The sequence below is a fragment of the Ambystoma mexicanum genome, chromosome 6q, assembly GCF_040938575.1.
Source record: "Ambystoma mexicanum isolate Mex_15411 chromosome 6q, UKY_AmexF1_1, whole genome shotgun sequence".
In the NCBI taxonomy this organism is placed as follows: Eukaryota; Metazoa; Chordata; class Amphibia; order Caudata; family Ambystomatidae; genus Ambystoma; species Ambystoma mexicanum.
In genome coordinates this window covers 271,112,365-271,138,380 of record NC_090937.1, presented here as the reverse complement: position 1 = coordinate 271,138,380, position 26,016 = coordinate 271,112,365, and the positions used below count along the sequence as shown (strand labels likewise).

Here is a 26,016-nt window from a genome sequence, read left to right as displayed (position 1 = left end):
ATATGTGAAACACAGCTTGATTCTGTTTACATGCACAACAAAGGTCAAGGCCTCCAATGACAATAATTATTATGTGTGACTTGTGTAGAAATATGAAAAGTAACATAAAATGTTTAGATAATTTGTTATTTAGTGTTTTACGAATGCAACATATTAGCTTAGGTAGTGACCACAGTGACCAGACCCTGACCTGCGTGGAGCACAAGATATTTGACGTCCGTCATCTCGTCAGCCACTCAACCAACCAGAAGGAAGAGATGCCACCCACACCTACAGCACCACACCGCCTGGCCAATCGGGTCCATTTAGCATTTTTTGTTAGAGTTACTTTAATTGATATATATACAAGTATGATGTGAATGTGGGGTAGGGGTTTTTTGGGCTATTTCCTAGCTGGAGAAATAAACCATCCTTTGAACTCTTGCAGCCGGGTCTCGGTGCCTTCTTCCCCGACAGGGGTGATGTTGGTTATTTTATTTTCTCTCACACGTAGTAAGCCGGGGAAAGGCACCTACAAGAGCCAGGAGAGGACAGAGCCTTTGAAGCCAAAGGAGGACAGAGTGCTGAGAAGTAAGGGGTGGTCGACAGTGTCGAAAGCAGCAGAGAGGTCAAGGAGGATTAGAAGTGAGGATTGTTTGGCGTAGCGAGCAGAGAGGAGGGAATTAAGTACGTGAGTGAGGGCAGTCTCAGTGGAGTGTTTAGGGCGGAATCCAGACTGAGAAGGGGGGAGGAGGGAGTGGGAGGAGGCGAAAGAGGAGAGTTGAGAGTATGCTAAGCGCTCGAGGAGCTTAGAGATGAAGGGGAGAAGGGAGATTGGTCGGAAGTTGGAGGTGAGAAGAGGGTTAGCAGAGGGCTTTTTCAGGATAGGGATGATGGTGGCGTGATTGAAAGCTGAAGGAAAGGAGGCAGAGGAGAGACAGATGTTAAAGAAGGCGGTTAGGTAGGGGATAAGGAGGGGGTAGACTTTAGGGATAAGGGAAGTGGGGATAGGATCAGAGGGGGCAGCAGCGGGGTGAGTTTTGGACATGAGATGGGAGACACAGGCTGGGTGATAGGAGAGAAAGTGGATATAATAGCAGAGGTGGGAAGGGAGGGGAGGAGGGGAGGGGGAAAAGAAGGAGTGGTGAGGATGGTCTGGCGAAGAGAGAGAATTTTGGAAGAGAAGAAGTTGGCAAAGTCAGAGGAAGAGAGGGGGGAGTTCGTTAAAGGATCAGAAGTAGGAGGGGAGAGAAGACGAGAGAGGGTCTGGAAGATACGGCGGGGGTGAGAAGCTTGTGAGTGGAGAAGGTTAGAGTAGAAGGAGTGCTTGGCGGAGGTAAGGCAGGAGTCGTAGAGAGAGTGATAAGAGAAGTATGAGGATTGATTAGCCAGAGACGGAGATTTGAGCCAGCGTCTTTCAAGGCGACGGAAGAGGCGAAGCATTGACTGAAGATGAGAGGAGAGCCAGCGTTGGGAAGGTTTGCGAGAGGGTGAGAAAGAAGTGAGAGGATAGAGTTGGTCAAGACTGGAGGATATAGAGGAGGACAGGGAGGAAAGGGCGTCGTCAGAGGAGAGGGAAGAGAAGAGAGGGAGGGGGGAGAGAGGAGGTGCAGGAGTCGAGGAAGAGAGAAGGGTTGAAATTGCGAAGATCGCGACGTGAGAAGGAGGGTGATGAGGGAGTGGGGGAGGACAGAGAGGAGGAAGGAGGGGTAAGGGAGAAGGAGAGAAGGGCGTGATCAGAGAGATAGTTGGGGAGGGACGAAACAGGGGTGGAAGAGTGAGATGAGAGGAAGATGAGATCGAGAGTGGAGCCAATACCGACAACATAATACTCATCTGTAGTCCAAACCTGATATCCAACACTTGCAAATGCTTGGATACAATAACTGCAGTGGATATAGAACCACCACTAACAAAATGTACCTAGCCAGCTAACTCATGAAATCTTGCTCCTAATCATATAACTGTGTGACACTAGAATATCGAGCTGCTGACAAAACACAGGAGTTCTCCCTATTAAAGACAAAGGAATGCCTACCTACGACTGACTGTGAGTCCCTTACTGCTCTTGGAATCGTTGCTATGTCTTCTCTTTTCCACCTAAGACACCTTGTAGCCCAAACCAAAATTGAAGCCTACAGATAAACATTTTAGTTTCTGTTGAGACCAAACCATTGCCAGTCGGTACAAAAAGGAACTATAGCTGAATATTGAACGTCTGATAACATATCGGATGCTCTGCTCAAAACAATTGATTTTGGGCTCATATAACTATATATTTATAATGATCTCCAAAAATGCTACTGCTGACTCTATGGTCTGAACATTTTAACGCAAAATTGAGGTCAAAATGCTCCTAATACTCACAAAAACATCAAGTTTGAAGATCCAATTGCTGCTAATGTATACGATACCTTTTAGAGAAATTAATGAAATTCCATATACAAACGATGACATGATTTTAAGGATTTTAAGAAATTATGTTAATAGCATGTTTTTAGTAGATTTTAGTTCAATTGTTGGTTGATTATTATGTTGATTTTGCCCATGTCAAATTTCTGATATGTATTGATATGACAAAGAAGAAACCTAGATCAAGGACTGTAACACCGGTCAATGGCATGCTTTTAGTAGATTTTAGTTTAACTGCTGGTTACTGAGTAACATGTGGAATCTACCCATGTCAGATCACTGATATGTATTGCCATGTCAAGGAAGAAACTTAGATCAATAATTCAAAGACCTGTAACACCTGAGAACAACTAAGCCCAGATGATTCACTTTATATGAATTTCACTGTAATAATGACACCAATTTAATAACGATTACAGGTCTGCAAACTAATGTAAACTGGATGCTGTGCACGATGAGCTACAATTCAAGAATGAAATCGTACAGATAAAGGAACCACTCGAATTTTTGAATTGTATACAGTAATGTTTAAAGTGATAAATCCAATGTAACTATCTGTTAATGATCGAATCATGTTATATTGAAAAAGTTGTAATTACGACTAAATCAATTGTAATAAAATACAAAATAAAAATAGTCACCATGCACGAGACAATTAACCAAATAAAATGTGGGCTTGGATCCTGAAAGGGGTGTAAATATTTGAGTGGGGCAGTACGAGGGAGTACAGTTACTAAATGCAATTGACAATGAATGACTATGAACATGTGTTTACGATAGCTGTTGAGAAAACCACCATGCTAAAATAGGCCTATACTTTAAAACTCGAACTCACACACCTAGTGAAAGTAAATTAGGTGCCACAGAAATAAGCAATGGTAAAAATAAGCATTTTTTGGTCCCAAAAAAATATTAGAGCCATTAATATGCACATTGAAAACTGCCGTAGCCATGATAAGGTCTCACTCCTAGACCTTAGAGGACATCTAGACTTGATTTACCAGTCGCTTTGGCTCGTTACAGTCTCGGAATACCTGTTTAAAGTCAAGTGGAAGGGTATGATGCTGCAATTGCGTTCAGGAAACACATATTGAAATGCAAGATCAAATGGCTAATTAAAAAATACAAAAATTAAAACAAGAATCAGACATTGCACATTGTAGGGTAGAAGATCCGGCAAATGAAAACTAGTTATAGTAGAAATTGGCTAAAGCGTGCCGAATGTCAACACTCTATGTGAAATGGCAGCTAGTTATCCATGTGTTAGCTCATATTGATAACAGGATGTTTTGGCATATCGTCAGTGAGCGTAGTTGCCAGGTATCGAATAACCAAATTAACCCAATAGATGAAGAAACATGGCTGAATTTCCAGTCTTTCTACCATGAACCATTGGGTATCACAGATAAAAATCTAGAAGATCATGAACTATATGGCATTGATATCACAGTGCCCAATACTGATATGATATGATTGGTTATTTATAACGCGCTTAATACACAGAGGTTTCTAAGCGCAAACCCGGGGTTCGAACCTGTGTTGCTCTGTCGTCTTGCTTCCAAGGCGAGCTTGGTGCCCCCTAAGCTATCCTCCCAAGACTGAGGCTGTTCTAAAGAAATTGAAGAATTCAAGAGCTCCCGGCCCGATGGCTTCTCCAATGCTGTGATAAAAACTAACTTGTTTACATGTGTCCCATTGCTACACAAATTTCATATTTTTTTTTTAAATTGAACTTTATTGGCATTTGAATATAACCATGCAAGCGTCGTTGAGTAATGCCTCTCCATAACATTCCCCCCCACTTCGAATGGCCCCTCACAGATATTATAGTCTTAATTTGGTCCATGGGTTGGGGTTGCCATATTCGGATCACACCTCCTGAAATATTTCATATAATTTTAACGTAGGGAATATTCCCCGAATCCTGGTTAAAATCTATTCTAGTACCAATTCATAAGAAGGGAGATACATTGATGCCTGGAAACTATCGCTAGCTGGTGATGCTAGATGTACCTAGTAAGATGTTGCCTCTATTGTTCGAGAGGCACTTTATGAATGGGCAACTGGCAAATAAACTCCTCGACATATTACAGACAGGTAATCTGATAAGGTGAACAGACCGCTGCTATGGACCAAGCTTACTTACTGGGATAGTCCAATGGGTCTAATTGCCACCAATATGGGCTTAAAGCAGGGGTGCGTACTTACACCCCTGCTTTTTAACCTATACATAGCCAATATGCCTATGGTTCTCAATCAAGTGCATGCGTTCCCATCAAAAATAGCTGGACAATACATACAATGGATTGGATATGCAAATGACATTGTGTTGTTGGACCACACAAGTAATGAAACAAGTGTTAAGTACACTAATCACATACTTAAATACTCAATCTTTTTGTTAACACTAAGAAAACCCAGCATATGCTATTTCAGAGATGAGTAGCCCCTGATAAAAAGTTGGAAAATTGGGGATTGGAGTTTTAAAGAGTGTCCTCTTATACTTCTTTGGGGATTTTCATAGCTAGCAAGCCACAGTGTCAGATGGACTGGGAGTTTAGACACACAAAATTCCTTAGCAGAGCTGGCAAAATGAAGGATGTTACCCGTTGTTATGGAAGCTTTAGCTATGGTGGACTGTTTTAGTATATAAACAAAGTTTCATGCCATCTCTGCTATATGGCAGAGAATGTTCCACTTTTGACAGACAAGCATGGCTTGACCGTTTAGAGGGCACATTCTGGCACAGGACATTAGCCCTACCAAATTGTATTAGTGTTCAAATGATAAGGCTGGAATTAAGCATTACATTTTAAGAGTATTATCTGAACGAAAAAAAGTATTCTTTTTGATGGAACTATCTGCCACAGATACTACTCCCTTAAATGTGCTATTGATGAGGATATTGGAGACCGCTTCCTGCCCAATGACCAGGAGGATTAGACATGTACGGGCACACTCGGTATAAAGCTTTCCACAGGGGTAAACTATGGTATTTAAATCAGCAGGGTGAGGAGATGGGATTACATACACAACCTGTTGACAAGCTTGAACACCCTCAATAATATATCACAGTGACTTATGAATAAAACAAGCCACAGAGCTACTTCATGAAATTCCCCTCAAATGCAATCAGACGCAAGTTTATGCTACCCCGACTTAATGCATTACCCCTTGTCTTGGAGTCTTAAGCCCACGTTGTGGTATACCCATGGAAAAATGCTTCTGTGGCATAGGTCTATTGGCAGATACATTAGAAACAAATAGTCATCTTTTGATGTCTTGCGACAAGCTTGTGGAGCCCTATTTGAAGTATCTTGGTACATTTGGTTATAAAACTGAGTCAATAAGGTTGCCTTATTTCTGGGTGCGAGGCCTAAAAGGCAATAATTTGGCATTAATGATGCCAATTATTAAATTATGGGATGAAATTGAAAAGAACTAGCTCAACAATATAAATTATGATAATGAACTGTCATTAAATTGCAGGAACATCACTTATTATTAATATATGCAATTGTATTGAGCCCATAAGCATATTAGCTTTTAGATCAGTTGTATTTTACAATGATCATTTTGTATGTACAATGTGTAAAGTTTGTATGTCACACTGAATGAATACATTTTTAAAAAGTAAGCACTTGAGGAAGTACGAGGTAGGATCAATACAGACCCGTTTTTGGTATCACTTAAATGTTGCAATCCTGGCTTTAAAAATACCAATCAATGAGAACTGCTATGTAAAAATAAAATTGTGTTAAAAACAAATTAAGAAATCACTTTTAGACGCAAACACAGTCTAGTATAGGGGGAGGAACATTCTAGAATAATTCAGAGGCACCCATCAGGAAATAAAGTTGGAGATTGTGTGAGAGATGCTCTTGCCACTGGATAAGATTTGAGCTTGCAAATCGGTTTCCGGGATTAGTCAAAAGACAGGGCTTTTAGATCACGAGGAGATGGGGTTAGGGGGGAGGTAGGATAGAAATTAATTGAGAATGCAGGAGGGAAGATAGTGAGAGGAATACCAAAGAAGGGGACTGTGAAGGACATATGGAAACAAATAAATGACGGTATGTGAGAAAAATAGCAAAACTAGGAGAGAGAGCACGAAAAGGGAAGATGTGAACAAACCTAAGGACTATCAAGATAAGTATGAGCATAAGATACATGCCAGGTGAAGTGGAAGACCAGAATATAAGAAACCAAATAATAGGAGAAATATTCAAGACATATAAAAGAAAGAATAGAAAAGTAGGCAATCATGAAAACATTGCTGTATATTCAACAGGGAACAACAATAAGCAGAAGGCTAAAATCACTGATGGCAAAAAAGAAAAAAAGGACATGGTGAACATACTTGATTGAATTGGTGCCACTGTGTTCTATCACTTTCCTTCTCCAAACATCTATTGTTTCATTGTTTATTACATTGGTGTGACTGGAATGGTTAATGAAGCGGAAGTCATCTGCAGGTACCGAGTTCTGTCAAATGTAAAAGAGGGGTGAGAAAAGAAATCACATCTTTAGTACTTCTGCTGGGATTGTGCCACATTGAATACAAGTTCAGTCCTCATAAAGGTATAGGCCACAAAGATAGCGAACTGCATTATCTCCTAAAACACAGTGTTTGAAAGAGGCTTTTTGTTAAAGGTCCATCGTTAAGCAAAGTGGGCTACACTGAACACAAGGACTCAATGCATGGATCTGGTTCAAAAAGTTTTATTCGGGACTATGTACAAAATGGGGTAATTCAAAAAGGGGGTCAGAATGGCAAGCAAACATCATCCAAAGATTTCCACAAATGTCTCTCCAGGTCTATCGCTGGTGTCACAGCGCTTAGAGCAAACTCTGCACTATTAGATGGCCTCTGGTGGCCCTCTCATTGCAGACCACAGGTTGGGTAAGCACCTCTCAGAAGATGGCAACACTTGTTCTGGACTTTATCGCAGTAAGGTCCATAGCGTCTCCCTGAGGTAAGTAAGACCACTGTGGTTTATAGGTACCTGGTCAGGTCCTTTTTTGTGTCTCTGTCTCAGAGGCATGACCGTGTTACCAAAGCCTGTTTTACTTCCCTCCTCACTGAGAAAATGCTCACTAAAGCCTGGAGTCTTTAACTCTCACTTTCTGAAACTTGAGCTAACAGTCAATTGCCTCCTCACCATTCCATCACATTCTCGTTCCTTCTCCAAGACAACAGGTCTTACTTTCTGACTACTACTAGCCTTGTGACTCCATAACATTTCCCACCATTCTCTTTTTTTCAAAAAACTTTATTTTGTATGTGAACATTATGAGTTAACGCTTTGGTTCAACATCATATCGTAGTTTTTCATTACTTTTTACTACTACTTGGCAAACAACTACCACATTTTATATATGTTTACTAATCTACTATTCAATCTTCCATATTTGCATATCAATATTTTGTAGGACAGGGAAAAGGGAGAAAAATGGAAAAAGAAAAGGAGATCAAGAGGATTAAAAGGTCTCTGCTGAAGGTGTTTAACTTATAGAAATATGTGGTTCCATTTTCTGGGTTTTTTGGAATGTAGTTCGTGTAAGTCTTTTGTGAGCCCACTTGGGTTCCGGTCTCATCATCATCAGGATATTCACCATCCCTAATATGGCCTTTAGTTCTATGTATGTTTTGATCATACAGTATTTTGGTACTGTGATACACTTCAAGGCCCATCGAATGAGTGTGTTCATCATTAGTGCAGACTTAAAGAAATGTTCTTCTCGGTTCTTAAAATATTATATAAATGGAGATCAAGCATGGGAAACTCCTATGCGAGATTACAAACATCTTCTCAATGGCTAGTATTTCACACACCTTTATCCATCAGTATGGCATTATAGGCCCTCTTGAGTACTTCCAGAATTGAGCTAAATGCCTTCTAACTGTTTTCAATAGGTGATCGTTAATGTCACTGATGCCCCTGACATCCAGTATACCCGCTCCTCATCTTTGTCTCTCAATATTATAACTTCTGGTTTTATGGGTAAAGGTACTCCTCTAATATATTTGATTAATGCTCTGACCTTTTCCAAAAATCCTTATGCATTTGTTCATTTCTACCACATGTGGCCCCCATCTCTCCAATTATCTTAATCCTCTCCAACACAGGTTTGATGAAGATAGCATCATTTTATGAGATAGCATTGATAACAGATTTGTTAAGCCCCTTCTTTTATAGTGGTACATTTGCAGGCCTTGTGCGTTCTCTCCCATATCTGTCCCCAAGATTCCACCAAGAAGGTTATATGAAGTTATTGTTCTCATTTTGTCATATATTTTTGTTTAGTATCTGGGGCGTGACTTCTAGAATCTTGTATAATTGTGAGATATGTCTTGTTTCCATCCCTTCTACTAGGATTCTTTCTATTCCTCGTATTGGCCCATTTCCCACTGATCTGATCCCCTTGTGTGTTATCCAGTGGTGAATTTGGCTATATTGATGTTGTTCCCTTTCGTTTACATTAAATGCTTGTTTGTAGTCCTCAAATGTGTGGTTGCGCAATCCTCAAGTGCCTTGTGTCTCCCACACTTCCCATTGTTTTTTAATTGGCCTAGAAGGAAAGTCTGTGTTGTGTAATGGGAGGGGGGCATAGGACTTCAGCTCAGCTCACTTCCTATTAATCGCAATCCTCTGTCCCAGCATGTCGGGGAGTGCTCCGAGGATGGCAAGAGCACCACCTCTCTGTCTTGCCTCTCTTGAAAGTAAATAGCCGTCGAGTTATGTTTGGTTTGATATATTTCCATATTTTAACATTATTGGGGTCGAGCACAGTACAGTAGCAGCTCAATTTGCGCTGCCAAGTAGTAAATTAATAGTTACTCACCGTAGTGACTAACATACTCCTAGTTCATAGTCCCCTTTCCTCCATACTGCATGGGTGTCCCTCGCTAGGGACAGGAGACAGAACGTTTTTCACCAGAAAAACATTCTTCCCCTTTAAATTTAGAGGCGCGCAGGGGTGCAGCCCTGGGAGCGTGCGCTCCACTGACTCTGCCCACTGGCACCACTTCTCAGTCCCCATTGACGCATCAACAATATTAAGATTCCCTAATGACACCAGTCTTATTAGGGGGGATGATGGTGGGACGTAAGCAGCAAAGGGGACTATGGACTAAGAGTACGTTAGTCACTACAGTGATTAACTATTAATTACTCTTACATCCCATCCCCTTTCCTCCATACTGCATGGGCGATTACAACTGAATGTAGCCCCAAGGTGGTGAGGTGACCCTCCCTAAGAAAACAAGTTCCTTAGAACCGCCTCTCTGAAAGCCGCGTCTAACTTAGAGCCGGCGTCCAAACAGTAGTGCTTGCAGAAAGCCAAAGGGGTGGCCCAGGTAGCCACACTGCAGATGGCCTGCCACAGGACCTGTCTCTGGAATGCGACGGCCGTGGACTGGCTCTGACAGCGTGGGCATGCACGTTAGCCGGAAGTGGTTTGTGCTGCACATCATAGGCCTCCTTGATGGCCGAAACCATCGACCTTGCTATAGAGGCCTTGGATGCCTGATACCCGGGCCTTGATCCCCCCCAGACCCCTCAAAGGTGACAAACAGGGCATCCGACTTGCGGAAGCTCTTGGTCCAGTCCAGATAAAATGTCAGAGCATGTCTGACATCCAGACAGTGCAAGACCCTTTGAGCATCGTCCTTAGGATCGGCAAAAAATGAAGGGAACACCATCTCCTCATTTAGATGGAAGGCAGAGGCTACCTTGGGTAGTAACGCAGGGTGCGTTCTCAGGACCACCTTATTCTTGTGAAAGGAAGTATAGGGTTCTGAAGCCACCAGGTGCCTGAATCTCGCTGACTCTACGAGCAGAGGTGAGACCCACCAACAAAGCTGTTTTAATGGTGACCAGTCTGATGTCCGCGGACGCCATTGGTTCGAAAGGCTTGTGGTTTCTTGAAGGGCAGGTAGAGCCTGGTGAGGCCCGCCAGATGTCGATTAACCACCTGGTTGGAAAAGGAGACAACCTCCTCCTCCAAATTCCTGTAGGCCCCTATGGCTGCCAAATAGGTACGGCATGTGTCCACTTACACCCCTGAGTGAGCGAGGTGTGCAGAGAGGGAGAGCACATTGCACCTAAGGGGGTCGATCTCCTTAGAGTTCGCCCAGTGACCGAACCTTGTCCATTTACTATTGTACTGGCTCTTAGTAGCATTGCTCCTAGCGCCCTGAATGATGTCTAGGTTAGCCTGTGACAGGCTCAGATACTTCAGTGTGACCTGCTCAGGAACCACGCTGCTAGGGCTAATTTCTGTGGAGCGGGTTGGAGCACCCTGCCCCTTGTTGCGCCAGAAGATGAGATGGGCCCTGCTGCAGGTGAATGGGTGGCCTGTTCGAGAGGCTGAGGAGCTCTGAGAACCACAGTCTCGCCAGTCACCATGGAGCTATCAGAATGATGCAGAGGTGACGTGATTCTCTTATCGTGCAGATCACCCTGTGTACCAAGGATGTGGGAGGGGAGGCATATGCTGTCATGCCGTCCCACTGTATATGGAATGCGTCACCCAGGGAGCCAGGGCCTTGCCCTTGCCAGGACGCAAACTGCTGGCACTTCTTGTTGGTCCAAGAGGCAAACATATCCAGATCCAGAGCAGGACCTGAACGTTCAATTGCCATTCGCAATTGTCCGCTCCCAGTCTCCTGAGCCTGTCCGCTCCCAGGTTGGACTCCCCCGGGAGGTGGACAGCCAACAGGTAGATGTTGTTCTCCAGGGCCTATTCCGAAATGCTGATCGCTAGACTACGCAGCGGAGGGGACCTGGTACCGCCCTGCTTGTTGACATAGTACATGCTGGTGGACTTGTCCGTCTGGATAAGGACGACCTTGCCCCCAATGAGCGGAAGGAAAGCTTTGAGAGCTAGCCAGATGGCCTTCAGCTCTAGCCAATTGATATGAGACTCCTGGTTCCTGAAGGGTCCAGGCTCCATTGACACTATGGTTGTCCAGAGTGGCCCCCCCAGCCTTCCAGGGAGGAATCCGTGGTGATGGTGACCGGCGGGCCGGCTGCTGGGAGGGCTTGCCCATCCGCAGGTTGCAGTCCCTGGACCACCATGTGAGGTCCGGGTGGAGAGAAGGAGGAATGCTGACAAGATCCGCTTGGGAGCCCCGCTCCCGATTCCATGAGGCTGAGAAGTACAGCTGTAATCTCATCATCTTGAGTCTCGTGTGGGGTACGGCCAGTAGGACCGCTGCCATGAAACCTAATAAATGCTGGTATCACCAGGCCAACGTCACTTCGAGTGATGAAGTGCGTCGCGGCCCGCCTGATGGCCATGATCTTGTCCCCCTAGGGAAAACTCTCTCGGAGCTTGTGTCCCATATGAGGCCAAAAAGGTAAGCCCCTGTGTAGGCTGCTTCTTGAGGTTGATAGAAAATCCCAGCTCGTAGAGTGTGACCATAAGGGCGGAGGAAGTGTGATGAACCACCTCCGGGGATCGCGCCCTGATGAGCCAGTCATCCAGGTACGGGTAGACATGGTGGCCCTGGGCCCTGAGGATGGGTGTCACTGCATTCATCAGTCTGGTAAATACCCTGGGGGCTGAGAGTTGAGGCCAAATGATAGTACCTTGTATTGTTAATGGCAGCCCATGATCCTGAACCGCAGGAAGGAGCGATGAGGTTGCCAAATCGGGACGTGTAGATAAGTGTCCTTCATATCCAGGGAGCTCATCCAGTCTCCCTTGCACAATGTCTCCGCAATGAGTGCTGGCGTAACCATCTTGCATTTCTGAAGAAGGGAGAGATTGAAGTCAACACAACTCTCAGGCCAGCCTGGTTCTTCTTTTGTATGGCGAAAATCCTTGAGTAGAAGCCCAAGCCTCGGTGGGAGGCTGGGACTTCTTCCACTGCGTGGCTCTCGACGAGCGACCGAATTTCCGCCAACAGAGTTGCTGTTCCAATCTGTGTGAGAGGAGAGCAGACGGGAGTAGAGGGAGGCATTGGTACGCGGTACCCCGTGGATACTACAGATAGGATCCAGGGGTCCATGAACTTCTGACGTCAAAACTGTGCTTGAAGGACAAGCCTGCCCCCCACTGGAGACATCTGGACCCAAAGGGGCGCTTCATGCCTTCTTTCCCTCTGAGGCTGTTGCGGAGGAGGGGGACTGGAAAAAGGCCCTTGCTCCCCCCCTTTTGTTGTTTGCACCGGTGCTGACTCAGAGAACTGTCAGGCTGTCTAGACCTCCGTTCTTGGAACCCCGGAACCCGCCGAACGCCCGCCCCTTGTCAGAGCGTTGATGCACCGTGGGTGTACACATTGGCCATGGTCTTTGTAAGGATAAAGACTTTGCAGTTTGTGAACTGTTTTTCTTTTTATCTAGCTCCTCATCGGTGGTGGAGTGAAAGAGGTCACCACCCTCAAATGGAAGGTTCAATATGTGTTCCTGGACGTCTGGGTTGAATTTAGTAGCCCAAAGCCAGGCAGTTCTTCGTATGTCCGTGGCGATGCAAATTGCCTGGCCAGGTGTTGATGTGGGCTACCGTGGACTCCATGATGTCCTGCGCCACCAATTTAGCCTCTGCCAGTCCAGCCTAGAAACGTGCCTGGCTTTACACCGGAAGAGCTGGAAGGAAATCTGCTATTTCTGGCCAAAGCCTCTGGTTAACGGCTGCAAGCATGGCATCTGCGTTGGATTGACGAAGACGCAGCAAAGTGTTGCAATAAATCTTCTTTCCGTACGTCTCCAAGATCTTCTCCTCCTTGCCTAGCAGCGCCGAGGACGAGGTGGCCGAGGACAACTGAGGCTTAGAGTAGAGAGACGCTGCAGCGATCACCAAAGATTGCGGTTGAGGATGTGCCGACAGCAAGAGTGGATCCCTTGCCATTTGCCTATACTTGGCGTTGAGGCGCTGATTGACAGGCTGGGCCATGTGGGGGTTGAGCCACCCATTTTTGGCAAAGGCGACAACGTCCTTTTGCATTGGGATCCACGTTCTAGCCACGGGGCATAGAGTGAGGACCACGGCAAGGACCCCCGCTTCCGGTTGTTCGACCTCGGGTTGTGGAAGGCCCAAATACTCTGCCAGCCCTGCGAGGCGTTCATGGAAGGCCTTGGCTGATGACAGCGTGTCAGGGTCTTCTTCCTCATCCGTGTCCACCCTGGCGTCCGGCTGCTCCGGAGCGGGTGGAGGTGTGCTGGGCGCCAAAGGCTGCGGTGTGGAGACCGGGGTTGAAGGCGGCAGCGGAGGCTGGCGTGGAACCGCCTGAACTGTGGGAGGGAGGGAGGGAAGCCGGAGCTGGCAACAGCAGCAGAGGCTGCACCGGGGCTTGCGGCACTGGAGCCATAGGAGGAACGACTAAAGGTGCAGGCGGAGGGGCCGGAGGGAGCATGTCCCCGATAACATCCCGAATGATGGGCCCCATCTGAGGAGATTTCATGAGAGTGAGGAACTTTTCAAAGAACCTGTCTTCACAGGCCGGTCCGGTAGCAGGTGATATTGACGGGGTAGCGGGCGGCTGCTGGGGCCGGTGTGTACTCCGTCTAGGCACTTGCTGGATAAACCTGCCCTGCAATGCTGATGGATAAGGTGTAGGCCACGTACCTGGTTGATACCAGTCCCCACCTTGTAACTCGTTCTCCCACCTGCTCCGTTCCCAGGGGCGGTATCGGATGAGCTGCCATTTTGTCTGGCACGGTGGCCATCTTGTCGAGCTGCATGCCACATGCCGAGGTAGTGGTGCTTGGCTCACTGTGCCCTGCCTCCTCTAGGACTCTCTGCGGTGGAGCATGAGACCTACCCTGGACCTCAGGACGGGGTCTGGTAGGCGCGTCGCCCTCGGCAGTATCGCCGATAGTGCTGCGTGCAGGCGCACCCTTGGACATCTGGCTGGTACTAGGGCGTAGCACCTCGGGTGTACACCCAGTAAAAGAACCTTGCGGTCCATCAGAAATGTATGCGGAAGGATATAGTGACCCCTCGACATGGTGGCCGGTAGCTGGAGTAGCCTCGGTACCTGTGCTGGTGCGAGAACCAGAAAGGTTCTTCCCACTTGGGCGTTTCCTTGGGAAGGAGTCGACTTTGCAGGGTGCGCTGGAAAAAAGCAGCCCTATCTTGGGCCTTGATTTATGTCAGACGTAGTCCTTCAAGTACTCTGGAGGCGACTTCTGGAACAGATCCCTCCACCGAGCTAACCTGTTTTTCAGAGCATGGCCGAAGCCAAACCCAGGAGCGCTGTTGAAATTGGCCCGTTCCCGTTGACGTGGAAAAGGGGACTGAGGTGTGGTGCCGGTGGAGTCAGGGGGCGCATGCTCCCATGGCCCCGCCCCTCCATGCCTCTAAATTTAAAGGGAAAGAAGGTTTTTCTGGTGAAAAAGGTTCCATCTCCCATCCCTAGCGAGGGACGCCCATGGAGTATGGAGGAAAGGGGACGGGACATAAGAGTACTTTTAATATCTGGTACTCTCAATCTAAGTGTCATTTTCATCATGATTTCCTGTTGTATTCTCAGTTGTTTTTTTTACCCCAGATGAATTTAAACATTCTCCCTTGTAATCTGTCCAACAGTGTTGATGGGATATGTATTGGAAGCGATCTAAATACGTACACGAGTCTAGGGAGTATGGTCATTTCAGTCGCTATTATTTGTCCCACCATGAGATGTCTTGCGTATCCCATCTGACAAGGTCATCCTCAAGAGCAGGGGTCTCCGACCTTGGCTCTTCAGATGTTTTGGACTACAAGTCCCATCAGCACTAGCCAGCATAGTCAATGTGAAAGGATCATGGGAGTCAGTTATTTTACATCCGGAATGCCACAGGGTGAAGACCCCTGCTCTCGAGTTTTCCACAGTTCGGGTATGTTAGCGTATATAGGACTTCAAACGAGGGGTTGAGATGGAGTCCGTAATGTTCAATTTTTCCTTTTTCCCCAAATCAGAGGGTATTTTGCCTAAGTATTTTGAATTTTATTGAGTGCTTCCATTATGTTTAAGCAGTTGGATTTTTCATGATTAATAGTACATTCCAAAACTTTAGTAAATTCATTAAAAACTTCCATTTTTGGGAGGGAGCATCCCATTTCTGTTGGAAAAAATAAGTCATCCATGAAAAGCACTACTTTGTCCCATCACGTGCCATTCCCACCATCTTTGGATAATCAGTGGCTCCATGGCTAACACGAAAATGAAAGGAGAGGGTGGGTAGCCTTGCCATGTGCCACAAGTAATTTGAACCTTGTCCGAAAGAGAATTATTTACCTGGATTAAAGTATTGGAGGATTGAAAGTTAGCCAGCACTAATTTGAAGTGAGGTCTGAATATAAATGTCTGTAGCGTTACTTTTAGTCCCATTCATACTATAAAATGCTTTGTTTGCATCCAATATAGCGACACCAAATTTCTGTTGTTTTCATCTTGTCCTTCTTAGGTTATCCTCTGTGTAAATCCTGTTTTGTCTAGTAAAATCAGTTTAGTTTAAACAAGGTTAGTCTGTTGAATAAAATGTTAGTGAATATGTTTGCATCCTTATTTAGCTATGTTATGTGTCAGTAAGATGAACAGACCGTCTGTTTTCCTGGTTACAGGTCGATTCCATGATCGCCAGTGTGTAATTTAATTTAGTTAGTTGGGGGGCTAGTGTGGCTCTAAAGGTCTTATAGAATAGATTAGAGAAGCCATCTGGTCCTAGGGCTTTACGACAAGGCATCCATTTTATCGCACTATTCACCTCTTCTGTACATAGTCTCGGGAGGATAGCTCACAGAGCAACACTGGTTCGATCCCTGGGTCCACGCATAGAAACCTATGGGTATTAAGCGCGTTATAAATAACCAATCATATCATATGGGAGTTTCAGTTCCTCTATCATTTTCTCCGAAATCTCAGGGAGATTGCAGGTCTGGTTGTGAGGTTATGTCTAATGGTTCTGCCTTTAAGAGTTTGCTTAGGTATGACTCAATCTATTTTTGCCACCCCCCTGGGGATTACTCAGTGTTGCGATATACTTTCTGGGTTTCCTGAGTTTTGCAGATAACAGCAACTTTGCCTTGTTTCCCATTGTATACAAGGATTGCTTGATTCTAAAAAATACTTGGTGTTAAAACCAGGTTAAGGGCTCAGTAAGAATAAGTTGTATACACAACAGAGCTCTCCCCACCTTCCAAGAGCACCACACTTGTGGATCTATAAAAACCAAAATGCATGGAGGGCTCAAGTGAAAGGTCAGGAGGAATGCCACTCCCAAGCTGCAATAAACAGAACACTACGTTAGAGGAGATAACACTTGCACCATAAGACATCTACCACCAAGCTAGTGCATACCTGGACAATTCTGTGAAATGACAGCAAACCTTTAGGACCAGGAGAGCAGACTGGTACAGGAAAACAGGAAACGCCTGCCCCGGATGATATTTGGGAGGCGCAAATAAGACACTTACAATACAGGAGTACAAGTTCCACAAGTTCAACTAGGGATAGAGGAGGGCTATGCTTCGTTCAGATTCACACACAACCAACAGTTAGAAAGGGTAATCCACAGAAGGCAGTCCAAGAGCAAAGTCCAGGGTCAATGATACCAAGAATAGTTCCAGTAAGGTAACCAAATCCAAGAGGTTAGACTAGTAACAGAAGGAGTTGCAAAGGATCAATAGAAAGACTCGGACACAGTGGCATGTTAGATGTTGGTTATAGACGTTTATTGTCAAAATAATAAGAGGGGTTGGGAACATCCTGTCCATCCCCAACTCTACGAGGGGTTTTCCTGCCTCAACAAAACCAAGGAACCTCTGTGTCAGGATGTTAAAAAAAGAAAGCGTCCTCAGTCCTGTGTCCAAAACCCTGAAGTCACCCTTACATGCTAATTTAACACATGGTGAAAAGGGGATCATTGTCAAAATAATAAGAGGGATTGGGAACATCCTGTCCATCCCCAACTCTACGAGGGGTTTCCCTGCCTCAACAAAACCAAGGAACCTCTGTGTCAGGATGTTAAAAAAAGAAAGCGTCCTCAGTCCTGTGTCCAAAACCCTGAAGTGACCCTTACATGCTAAACTAAACACATGGTGAAAAGGGGATTTCTCTGCGCTATAAACATATAGCTTATTCTTGAAGTTTCAAAGTTCTTAAGTGCAGAAACAAAAAAAGAAAAATGAATAATGTTCCACCAGGGAAGGGGGTCTCCCCTCCCCTGCATTTATTCTAGTGGATTCAAGTATTGTTTTATCACTGCTCCAATTTTCCAAGGGGGACGGCTCTACCCTTAAATCTTCTCCACAATAAACAGTTATTTTGAATTACACTTATTCTTAAAAGGGACTTGGTTTCTCCCTTTTCCATTTGATCACTATTCCACGATTCCAGAAAGGGGTTCTGACCCCTGAGATTTCCTTAGTTCTTCTCTCCCTGGTATACTCTCCCGCCAGGGTATTTCAGTTCATCCTTACAAAGGGGTATGGCTCCTCCCCTTGATCAATGTTCCATACATTCAAGGTGGGGTTCTTAACCCCCTAAACACACTTCTTCTTTCACCCCTTGTTCACTATCCTGCCAGGGCTTCTTTGCTTTCTTGTGCACATGAAATAACACTTCTACAGTACTGGGTCACTGACCCTTCCTCCAAAAGCTTGGCATCAATTGTACTGTATTTACTTGGGTTTTCAACACTGTTTGGATCTGTACCAATTCTGTCTTCAATTAAGCCTTTCTCAAAGTTCGTATCCTATCAATTATATAGCATTTTCTTAGGCTTTTTGCAATATTCGTCTCAAGTCTATTTCCTTCACCTAGGTGTTTTGCAATGTCCGTTTCTATATCAATTATTTGGCCTTCTCTGTTTGGGCTCTCTCGCATTGGGGCCGGAATGCGGTATTCGCCCTGAAGGCCCCCGGTAACCCATGTGCTCTCCCAGGGCTTAACTATGTTACTCGCCGTTCATCGCACTTCTCCGTCCTCCTCGCTTCTCGCCCGTTGACCAGCAATGCTTTCTATGAGCCGCTTAATTGCCGATTGGCTTCCCTCTGTGTCTGGCAGCTCCAGCTGCCTGAGGGAGGGACGCTGCAAACTTCCCCCGGCTTGTCTTTGCAGCTGTCTCCGTCAGCTTCTGAGCTGCATTTCGCACTATGCTCGCCTCTGGTGTCCCAAACAACGTCAGAACAAATCGGATGCAGTGGCAAGCTCTGTCTCCATCTGGCCGCTCAGCTGTGTGCAATCTAAATGCCCCTGTCTTACTGTTTCCAACTACTAGAACGCGGTGTTGGTTTGCCGCATGTGGTCATCCTCATAAATCCCTACCTCATCCTCGTCTCAGTACTAGAAAAGGGGTTGGTGCATACTGTTGTTGGCTAGGAAAGCATGGGAATTCAGTGTCCACATTACAATAAGCCATACAGGCGTGTGGTGTAACTCCTTGGGTGTTACTAGGAGTTCCCACTCAAGGGTTGTTTAAATCTAATATTCTCTTGCCTGCCTGGAATTTGTCTTCCCCTATGTGTCCTCTTGCAGATAACCACCCAAAGCTTCAGCTTCTGCCTTTCCCTCGCCACATAGGAGAAGCTTCACTCCAGGGATTCAGTGACGATGTTGCTAGATTCGTCACAGAGTCCAGGAACTGAGGGTCATTTACAAAAAGGCAAAAATGGAGGACCAAAAATGCTACTCACAGAAATCATTGCGGGAGCGGCGATCCATTCCCCAAGGGTGTTTTATATTGAGAGTGACCGTAGTCCTTTGTTTCCAGCACTTTCCGTGACATCAGGTGTGATGTGCGACTGGGGAAGCCGGAAACTGCAGTCCACGTCTGCGCCTGGCTTCCTCTGTTAGGCGCCATGGCAACAGCCAGCTTCAGGAACAGTGCTGCTGGCTGTGAAACCCTGAAAGCCTGACGCTTGGGCCAAGTGATCCGCTAGACGCAACTCCAATTGGTTTCTAGCAGCTTTTAGTGCTCTCTCAGCTTTCAGAGAGTTAGTGTCTTTCCTTACCTATTCTAACTTGGGCCTCCAGTTCTATGCGTCTAGTTTCCCTAATTTTTAGGAACCTTGCTGTCTCGCTAATTAATTACCCTCGGGCAAATACTTTGCAGGCATCCCAAAGTATCCCCCATTCCACCTGTTATGGTGTGCTTGCTTGGAAATAGCTAGATAGGGCATCAGGTATAAACTTCCCACCATGCTCTTGCTTACGTCAATTGTGTCTCCACTCGTCCAATGAATAATCTTTTCTTCATGCTAGCTCTTTAGTCCTTGCTTGAGATGTTCGCTCTCATGTTTTCCTTTACCTCATCCACCCTCCTTTGCTCTCGCTCCTTCCTGATCTTCACCCCCTCCAAGCTCTACTGTTCACACTCCTGAGCCTAGATAATGTTCTCCTCCAACCTTGCCTGTACTCTCCACTGCTACTTCACTAGCAAGTCTAAGCAACTTGTGGTGAATCTAGTGATGTCACCACTCCCTCTCTGGGGAACGTCTTCACATATGGCCTGGGAAAGGCTACCGCTACCTGACCCTGACCCTTGAGGTGGTTACCTGAGGGAGGACCATATGGAGGGAGATAACTTTCATCGGAGGGAAGGAGACTCGCCTGCAGGAAAATGTTTTCCCCATTTCCACTCAAGCTATGACAGTCATTCTTTAAATCCCCCAACATGTATTGCATATTGCGACATAGAACCCGTTCCCCCACTCAGTACTGATTATGAGGTGTTTTTGCATTCTCCTTGTGGAAAGACAGACGAGAAAGATCACAGGGGTAATGCAGAGCACTGAACTAGAGACACGCTCTAGTCGTTGGAATTATCCGTCAGGAGCCGGGACATTCAAAAGCCTGGCACCGCAAAGAAGATGGAGATCGAGCGGAAGCAGACCCACTTTACCCGACGTGAGTCGGGGAGCGAAGCAGATGACAGACTAAGACTAGAGCAGGCCAGAGGCTGTTGGCGCCGTTGCAAGAGGGTGAAAGGAAGTTACGCCCGAGAGCCTGCAGCAGGAGAAGCTGCGTGAAGGAGGCCACAGTGAAGCAGGTACTGAAAAGCTGACAGGATGCCGTCAGCAAGACGAGGCTTCCCAGCGAAGGAAGCGAGGACGGCAGAGAACACTGAAGCCGTCACAAGAGACCGGTGAACAAAAGCAAGGGAAGTAGGACTCCGGGGCGCTTCGTAGCGTAGAACGTGCAGCAAACAGAAACAGTGTGAAAGCGAACCCAAGCAAGGGAATGGGAACACTGGAAGTATTAAGAAGGGAAATATGAAGGATCAGCAATGAGAGTCGGACACAAGGTAGCCATGTTCTCAATAAAGACATTTATTGAAATAAAATTGGGTTGAGAAACTGCCTATCTGGCCCTATTCTAAGGAGGAATTTCCCTACCTACAAATCAAAACTAAGGATCAGTCTGTGTCAGAAAGTCAGTAACTTGAAAGCCGTTCTTGTGTCCATAACGTCCAACCTGACCCTCACACTAAAACAAAAGAACCAAGGGGTGCAAGGAAATGTCTTTATCTTGATTGTAGCAAACGTGTTCATTAACCAAAAGTGTAATAAAACTCCAACAAAAATGTTCTTCGAACGGTAGAGATTCTTGGATCCAGAGGGTGATCCCCTGCCCCATGATTCTTAAATAGGATGGCAAAAATGGTCTCTTTAGCTAATAGTTCCTTTCTTCACTGGACTGGATTTTTTTTAATTCTGAAGATTACCTCATATACTCCCCTGCCAGGAATATTCATATAATTTCAGCTGCCTGGTGTACTTGCCTTCTTTTTTTAAGCATACTGTAATCGATCTTAAAAGATGTCCTATGCATCCTACCTTAGTTTTCCTCACTTTTACACATGCAAAAACAACGGGTTGGGCGCCGCCATCTTGTGCTAATCTTATCAGTTGATGCATCGCCCTAAGTTCAAGTTGCCTCGCGGCAATAATACAGATCACCCGCCCCTCAAACTGACATCACTAGATGCTTACGTCCCTTTTCACAACGCCAATGCACATCTCAGGTCAACGTTCTCTGTACGCAAGCTATTAAGGTGTCTCCATGGAAATGCCAGGACGCCTCTTTCCTCAACAAGTATAAACAGACCATTTCTGCGCAGACATTGCAGTTGCTTTTTCAATCGTCTAACTGCATTTAGTTTCGATCGCCCGCGACTCGGTTCTGCTCTGTTCAGCTATCTTCCTTGTACAACACCCCCCGTACAGGTACTTACACTTGCAGAACTGATTTAACTCGGTACTTGAGTTTTATTAAAACATTTGTCAAATATTCTATCAATGTCTTCACAAAACCTTATTTAATTTCGAAAGGTCATAGTTTGTGCTGATTGGGCATTTATTTGCTCTATGGGTATTTTTAACATTGCAATGTATTTTCTTCTCCTTCTTTACAAGTAGTTGCTACATACAAATAAAAATGTATTTTTCTGACTGTGGATTTTGTACTGATTCAATTTTCAGGAACTATGGCAACAATACAGCCCTACCAGTAAGAGCCAGAATATCCTGAAGAGGAACTAATTGCAAGAGAAAGAGAAAGAAGCGGTAACGATGGGGAATCGGACAATAGTTGGAAAGATGAATCACCAGAGCCTGAGCCTAGTCGCATGGAAAAAGTTTCCACCTGGTGCACCTGCAATCATTGCAAGGTCATGCAAACTGAGGTGGAGAACTGCTGCTGCAAAGAAAACTCTGGATGCTTGTCCTACATAGACGACACACCACCGATATGCGTTACCGTGCTGCATGACTTCAGGGCAGTTTGCCGCATAAGGTCCATGTTGAGGATTATGATGGTGCTTATGCACAAACTTCGTGCAACAGTTCGCCCCCACAATCTAACGAGTAAGTATACTCTAGATGTGATGTAATTTAGACCACTGAGACGACTAAAGTTTCATGTTGTTCTCCTACTTTGCCGTATCTTTGATCGATCACTGACAAATTAATTTAGTCTGTAAATTAATTATATTTTTCACACTTATTGCAATTTGCCGTTTGTTTGTGCCATCAACATCACCAAACCAAATAAAATACAAATGAGCATATACAAATAGATGTTTGAATTTTTCAGTGACTCAAGAACAGGCCCAATCTTCTATAACTGTTATGAAAGAATGTTTGGTGCCCTTTTGCGCTCACCTCGTGCCCATCCATCCGCTCTCCAGTAGCCCCCCCCTCCAAGAGTGGGTGGGTGGGAACAGTCAAGGTGCCAAACCCCATGTACACTTCAAAGGGATCTTCCACACAGGGACCATTCTTCACATGACCTCTGCAGACACAGCATCTCCAGACTCCCCTCTTCAAGACCCTGCCCGTCCATTAACATAAGTTTGTGTCCCTTCAGCAGTGTCCCAGGCTTTTTGCACTCGCCTCATGCCCATCCATCCCCCGTCCAGTATTAAAGGCAGTTCACACCCATGACTGTGCGCTCCCAAGGGGGCTGGGTGGGTGGGTGGGAACGCTCAAGTTGCCAAACACCATGTACACTTCAAATGGATCTTCCACACAGGGACCATTGTTCACATGGCCTCCCCCAGACCCTCCCCCAGACCCAGTCCCCCTCTTCAAGTCCATCCATCCTCCTCCCTCCCTCCCCAGTATCAATGGCAGTTCGCAACTAAGACCAGGCACTCGCAAGGCAGCTGGGTGGGTGTGGATGCTCAAGGTGCAACGAGCTGTTGAATAGCTAGCCTCTGAGCGGCATTGAAAATATAAATCATGCATCATACAAAATTATGCTGACCTTTTGATTTTTTTTTGTTGGGAATAAAGGTCTGTGGCTTTTATTAAACATAACAATAATAAACCAAATATGATTACTGTGTTTATTTCACAATTCAACAGGTGCAGAGTGTTATCATAGTTCTGTACTTTTTATGTACTTGGACCGGGAAACAGGAACTGGCCCTCCTTAGCTCACTGAGTGCCCCCATTGTGGGCTCTAATGACTGTGTGTTAGGGACCTGCATCTTATCTGGTGAGCACTCTTGCGCCTGCTGGCAGCTTCCTTCCAGGCCCATGCAGTCACACCTGAGTGGGTAAAGGGCCACTCGGGTTCACCCAAAAGACCCTTGCTCTCCTACAGCTCTATTTTGCATCCCCTTGTTGCTAGTATGTTTAAAATCCCTGTATGGAATAATTCCATCCCATTTACTGATAGGTGTGTTCCATTTTTGTGGAAAGGCTCTTGGTCAGAATAGACTATGCTCCCACCAGGATGTGATCGAAGTTTGCTTCTTGTCTCTTCGGTCCACTTTCCAGTCCTACCCACAAAGGAATGTCCGTTACATTCAGATTTGTAGGGTTATCTGTTAAAATATATTGGTTATGTTAGCTCTGGTCTTATATATCTTGTGAAACAATGTGATTTCCAGCCTCCTATCTTGTTGACTACTTGTGCCCCCATGCCTCCACGCCATGCTGATGTGGCTGTGACTATCCTCAAAGAATGCCTCCCATATTCTGTGATATCCATTGACCACATGGCCAGGCCAGACCCAGTGTCCCCAGACTCCCCTCTTCAAGAATCCAGACTCCCCTCTTCAAGACCCCGTCACTGCAATCAACATATGTATTTGTCCATTGAGCAGTGTTCAGGGCCTTTTGCGCTCACCTCGTCCCCATCCATCCTCTCCCTAGGATCAATGGCAGTTGGCACCTATGAACTGGGTCGTACTGGGCCATAAGATTGTGTCGGGCAGCAATGAAAACGTGGCCCATAGCTCAAAGTCGCTATTCATTCCTTTTCAGACACTGTTTGAATATTACCCCAAAGGGGAGTGTTTTTATGAAACCGTGATGCAAATTGTGCATTAAAAAGAATATATTCAACAACATTGTTCACTACTACTAGCCTCATATTGTCAAACTGGCTGACAGTGCCCAAAAAGGTTGAACACTTCGATACAACAAAATGGCTCACACAAGCCCTGTTGCCATATAGCTCGTAAGGGGGGTAGGTGGGTGGCTATGGAAGATGTGAAACATTGGCATTGAGGCTGAGTGGATGTCAACGAACATGTCACAAATTCACATTCACACCCACTTTTCTAAGCCTTTATAAACACCTAGACATTTACCAGTAGAACATCCACAAGGTATATCTTTATCGAGCTAGCTGTTCCCCATATGCCTGTTCCAAGGCTACTTGTTCCTTAGCTTGCTGAATGAGCTCATTTATTCGTATGAATAAGGGTAGGTCACCTATTTGGTTCTGTATGTTCATAGATCGCTAAAGTTTCTATCGATTTCCACCTAATGTACACAGTATTACAATTTTCATTTATCTCATTTATCTGCGATATACTTTCTGGGTTTCCTGAGTTTTGCAGATAACAGCAACTTTGCCTTGTTTCCCATTGTATACAAGGATTGCTTGATTCTAAAAAATACTTGGTGTTAAAACCAGGTTAAGGGCTCCGTAAGAATAAGTTGTATACACAACAGAGCTCTCCCCACCTTCCAAGAGCACCACACTTGTGGATCTATAAAAACCAAAATGCATGGAGGGCTCAAGTGAAAGGTCAGGAGGAATGCCACTCCCAAGCTGCAATAAACAGAACACTACGTTAGAGGAGATAACACTTGCACCATAAGACATCTACCACCAAGCTAGTGCATACCTGGACAATTCTGTGAAATGACAGCAAACCTTTAGGACCAGGAGAGCAGACTGGTACAGGAAAACAGGAAACGCCTGCCCCGGATGATATTTGGGAGGCGCAAATAAGACACTTACAATACAGGAGTACAAGTTCCACAAGTTCAACTAGGGATAGAGGAGGGCTATGCTTCGTTCAGATTCACACACAACCAACAGTTAGAAAGGGTAATCCACAGAAGGCAGTCCAAGAGCAAAGTCCAGGGTCAATGATACCAAGAATAGTTCCAGTAAGGTAACCAAATCCAAGAGGTTAGACTAGTAACAGAAGGAGTTGCAAAGGATCAATAGAAAGACTCGGACACAGTGGCATGTTAGATGTTGGTTATAGACGTTTATTGTCAAAATAATAAGAGGGGTTGGGAACATCCTGTCCATCCCCAACTCTACGAGGGGTTTTCCTGCCTCAACAAAACCAAGGAACCTCTGTGTCAGGATGTTAAAAAAAGAAAGCGTCCTCAGTCCTGTGTCCAAAACCCTGAAGTCACCCTTACATGCTAATTTAACACATGGTGAAAAGGGGATCATTGTCAAAATAATAAGAGGGATTGGGAACATCCTGTCCATCCCCAACTCTACGAGGGGTTTCCCTGCCTCAACAAAACCAAGGAACCTCTGTGTCAGGATGTTAAAAAAAGAAAGCGTCCTCAGTCCTGTGTCCAAAACCCTGAAGTGACCCTTACATGCTAAACTAAACACATGGTGAAAAGGGGATTTCTCTGCGCTATAAACATATAGCTTATTCTTGAAGTTTCAAAGTTCTTAAGTGCAGAAACAAAAAAAGAAAAATGAATAATGTTCCACCAGGGAAGGGGGTCTCCCCTCCCCTGCATTTATTCTAGTGGATTCAAGTATTGTTTTATCACTGCTCCAATTTTCCAAGGGGGACGGCTCTACCCTTAAATCTTCTCCACAATAAACAGTTATTTTGAATTACACTTATCCTTAAAAGGGACTTGGTTTCTCCCTTTTCCATTTGATCACTATTCCACGATTCCAGAAAGGGGTTC

General features: G+C 45.4%; 1 protein-coding gene across 2 annotated transcripts in view; it reads right to left on the bottom strand.

Moving 5' to 3' along the window:
- The window catches only part of HERC3 (HECT and RLD domain containing E3 ubiquitin protein ligase 3), a 1,960,519-nt gene that overhangs the window by 840,312 nt on the left and 1,094,191 nt on the right, over positions 1-26,016 (bottom strand). For both annotated transcript variants that reach the window (XM_069630741.1, XM_069630742.1), the window contains one exon: positions 6,752-6,876. In XM_069630741.1, the coding sequence (XP_069486842.1) occupies positions 6,752-6,876 (125 nt within the window). The remainder of the gene's footprint in view (positions 1-6,751; positions 6,877-26,016) is intronic.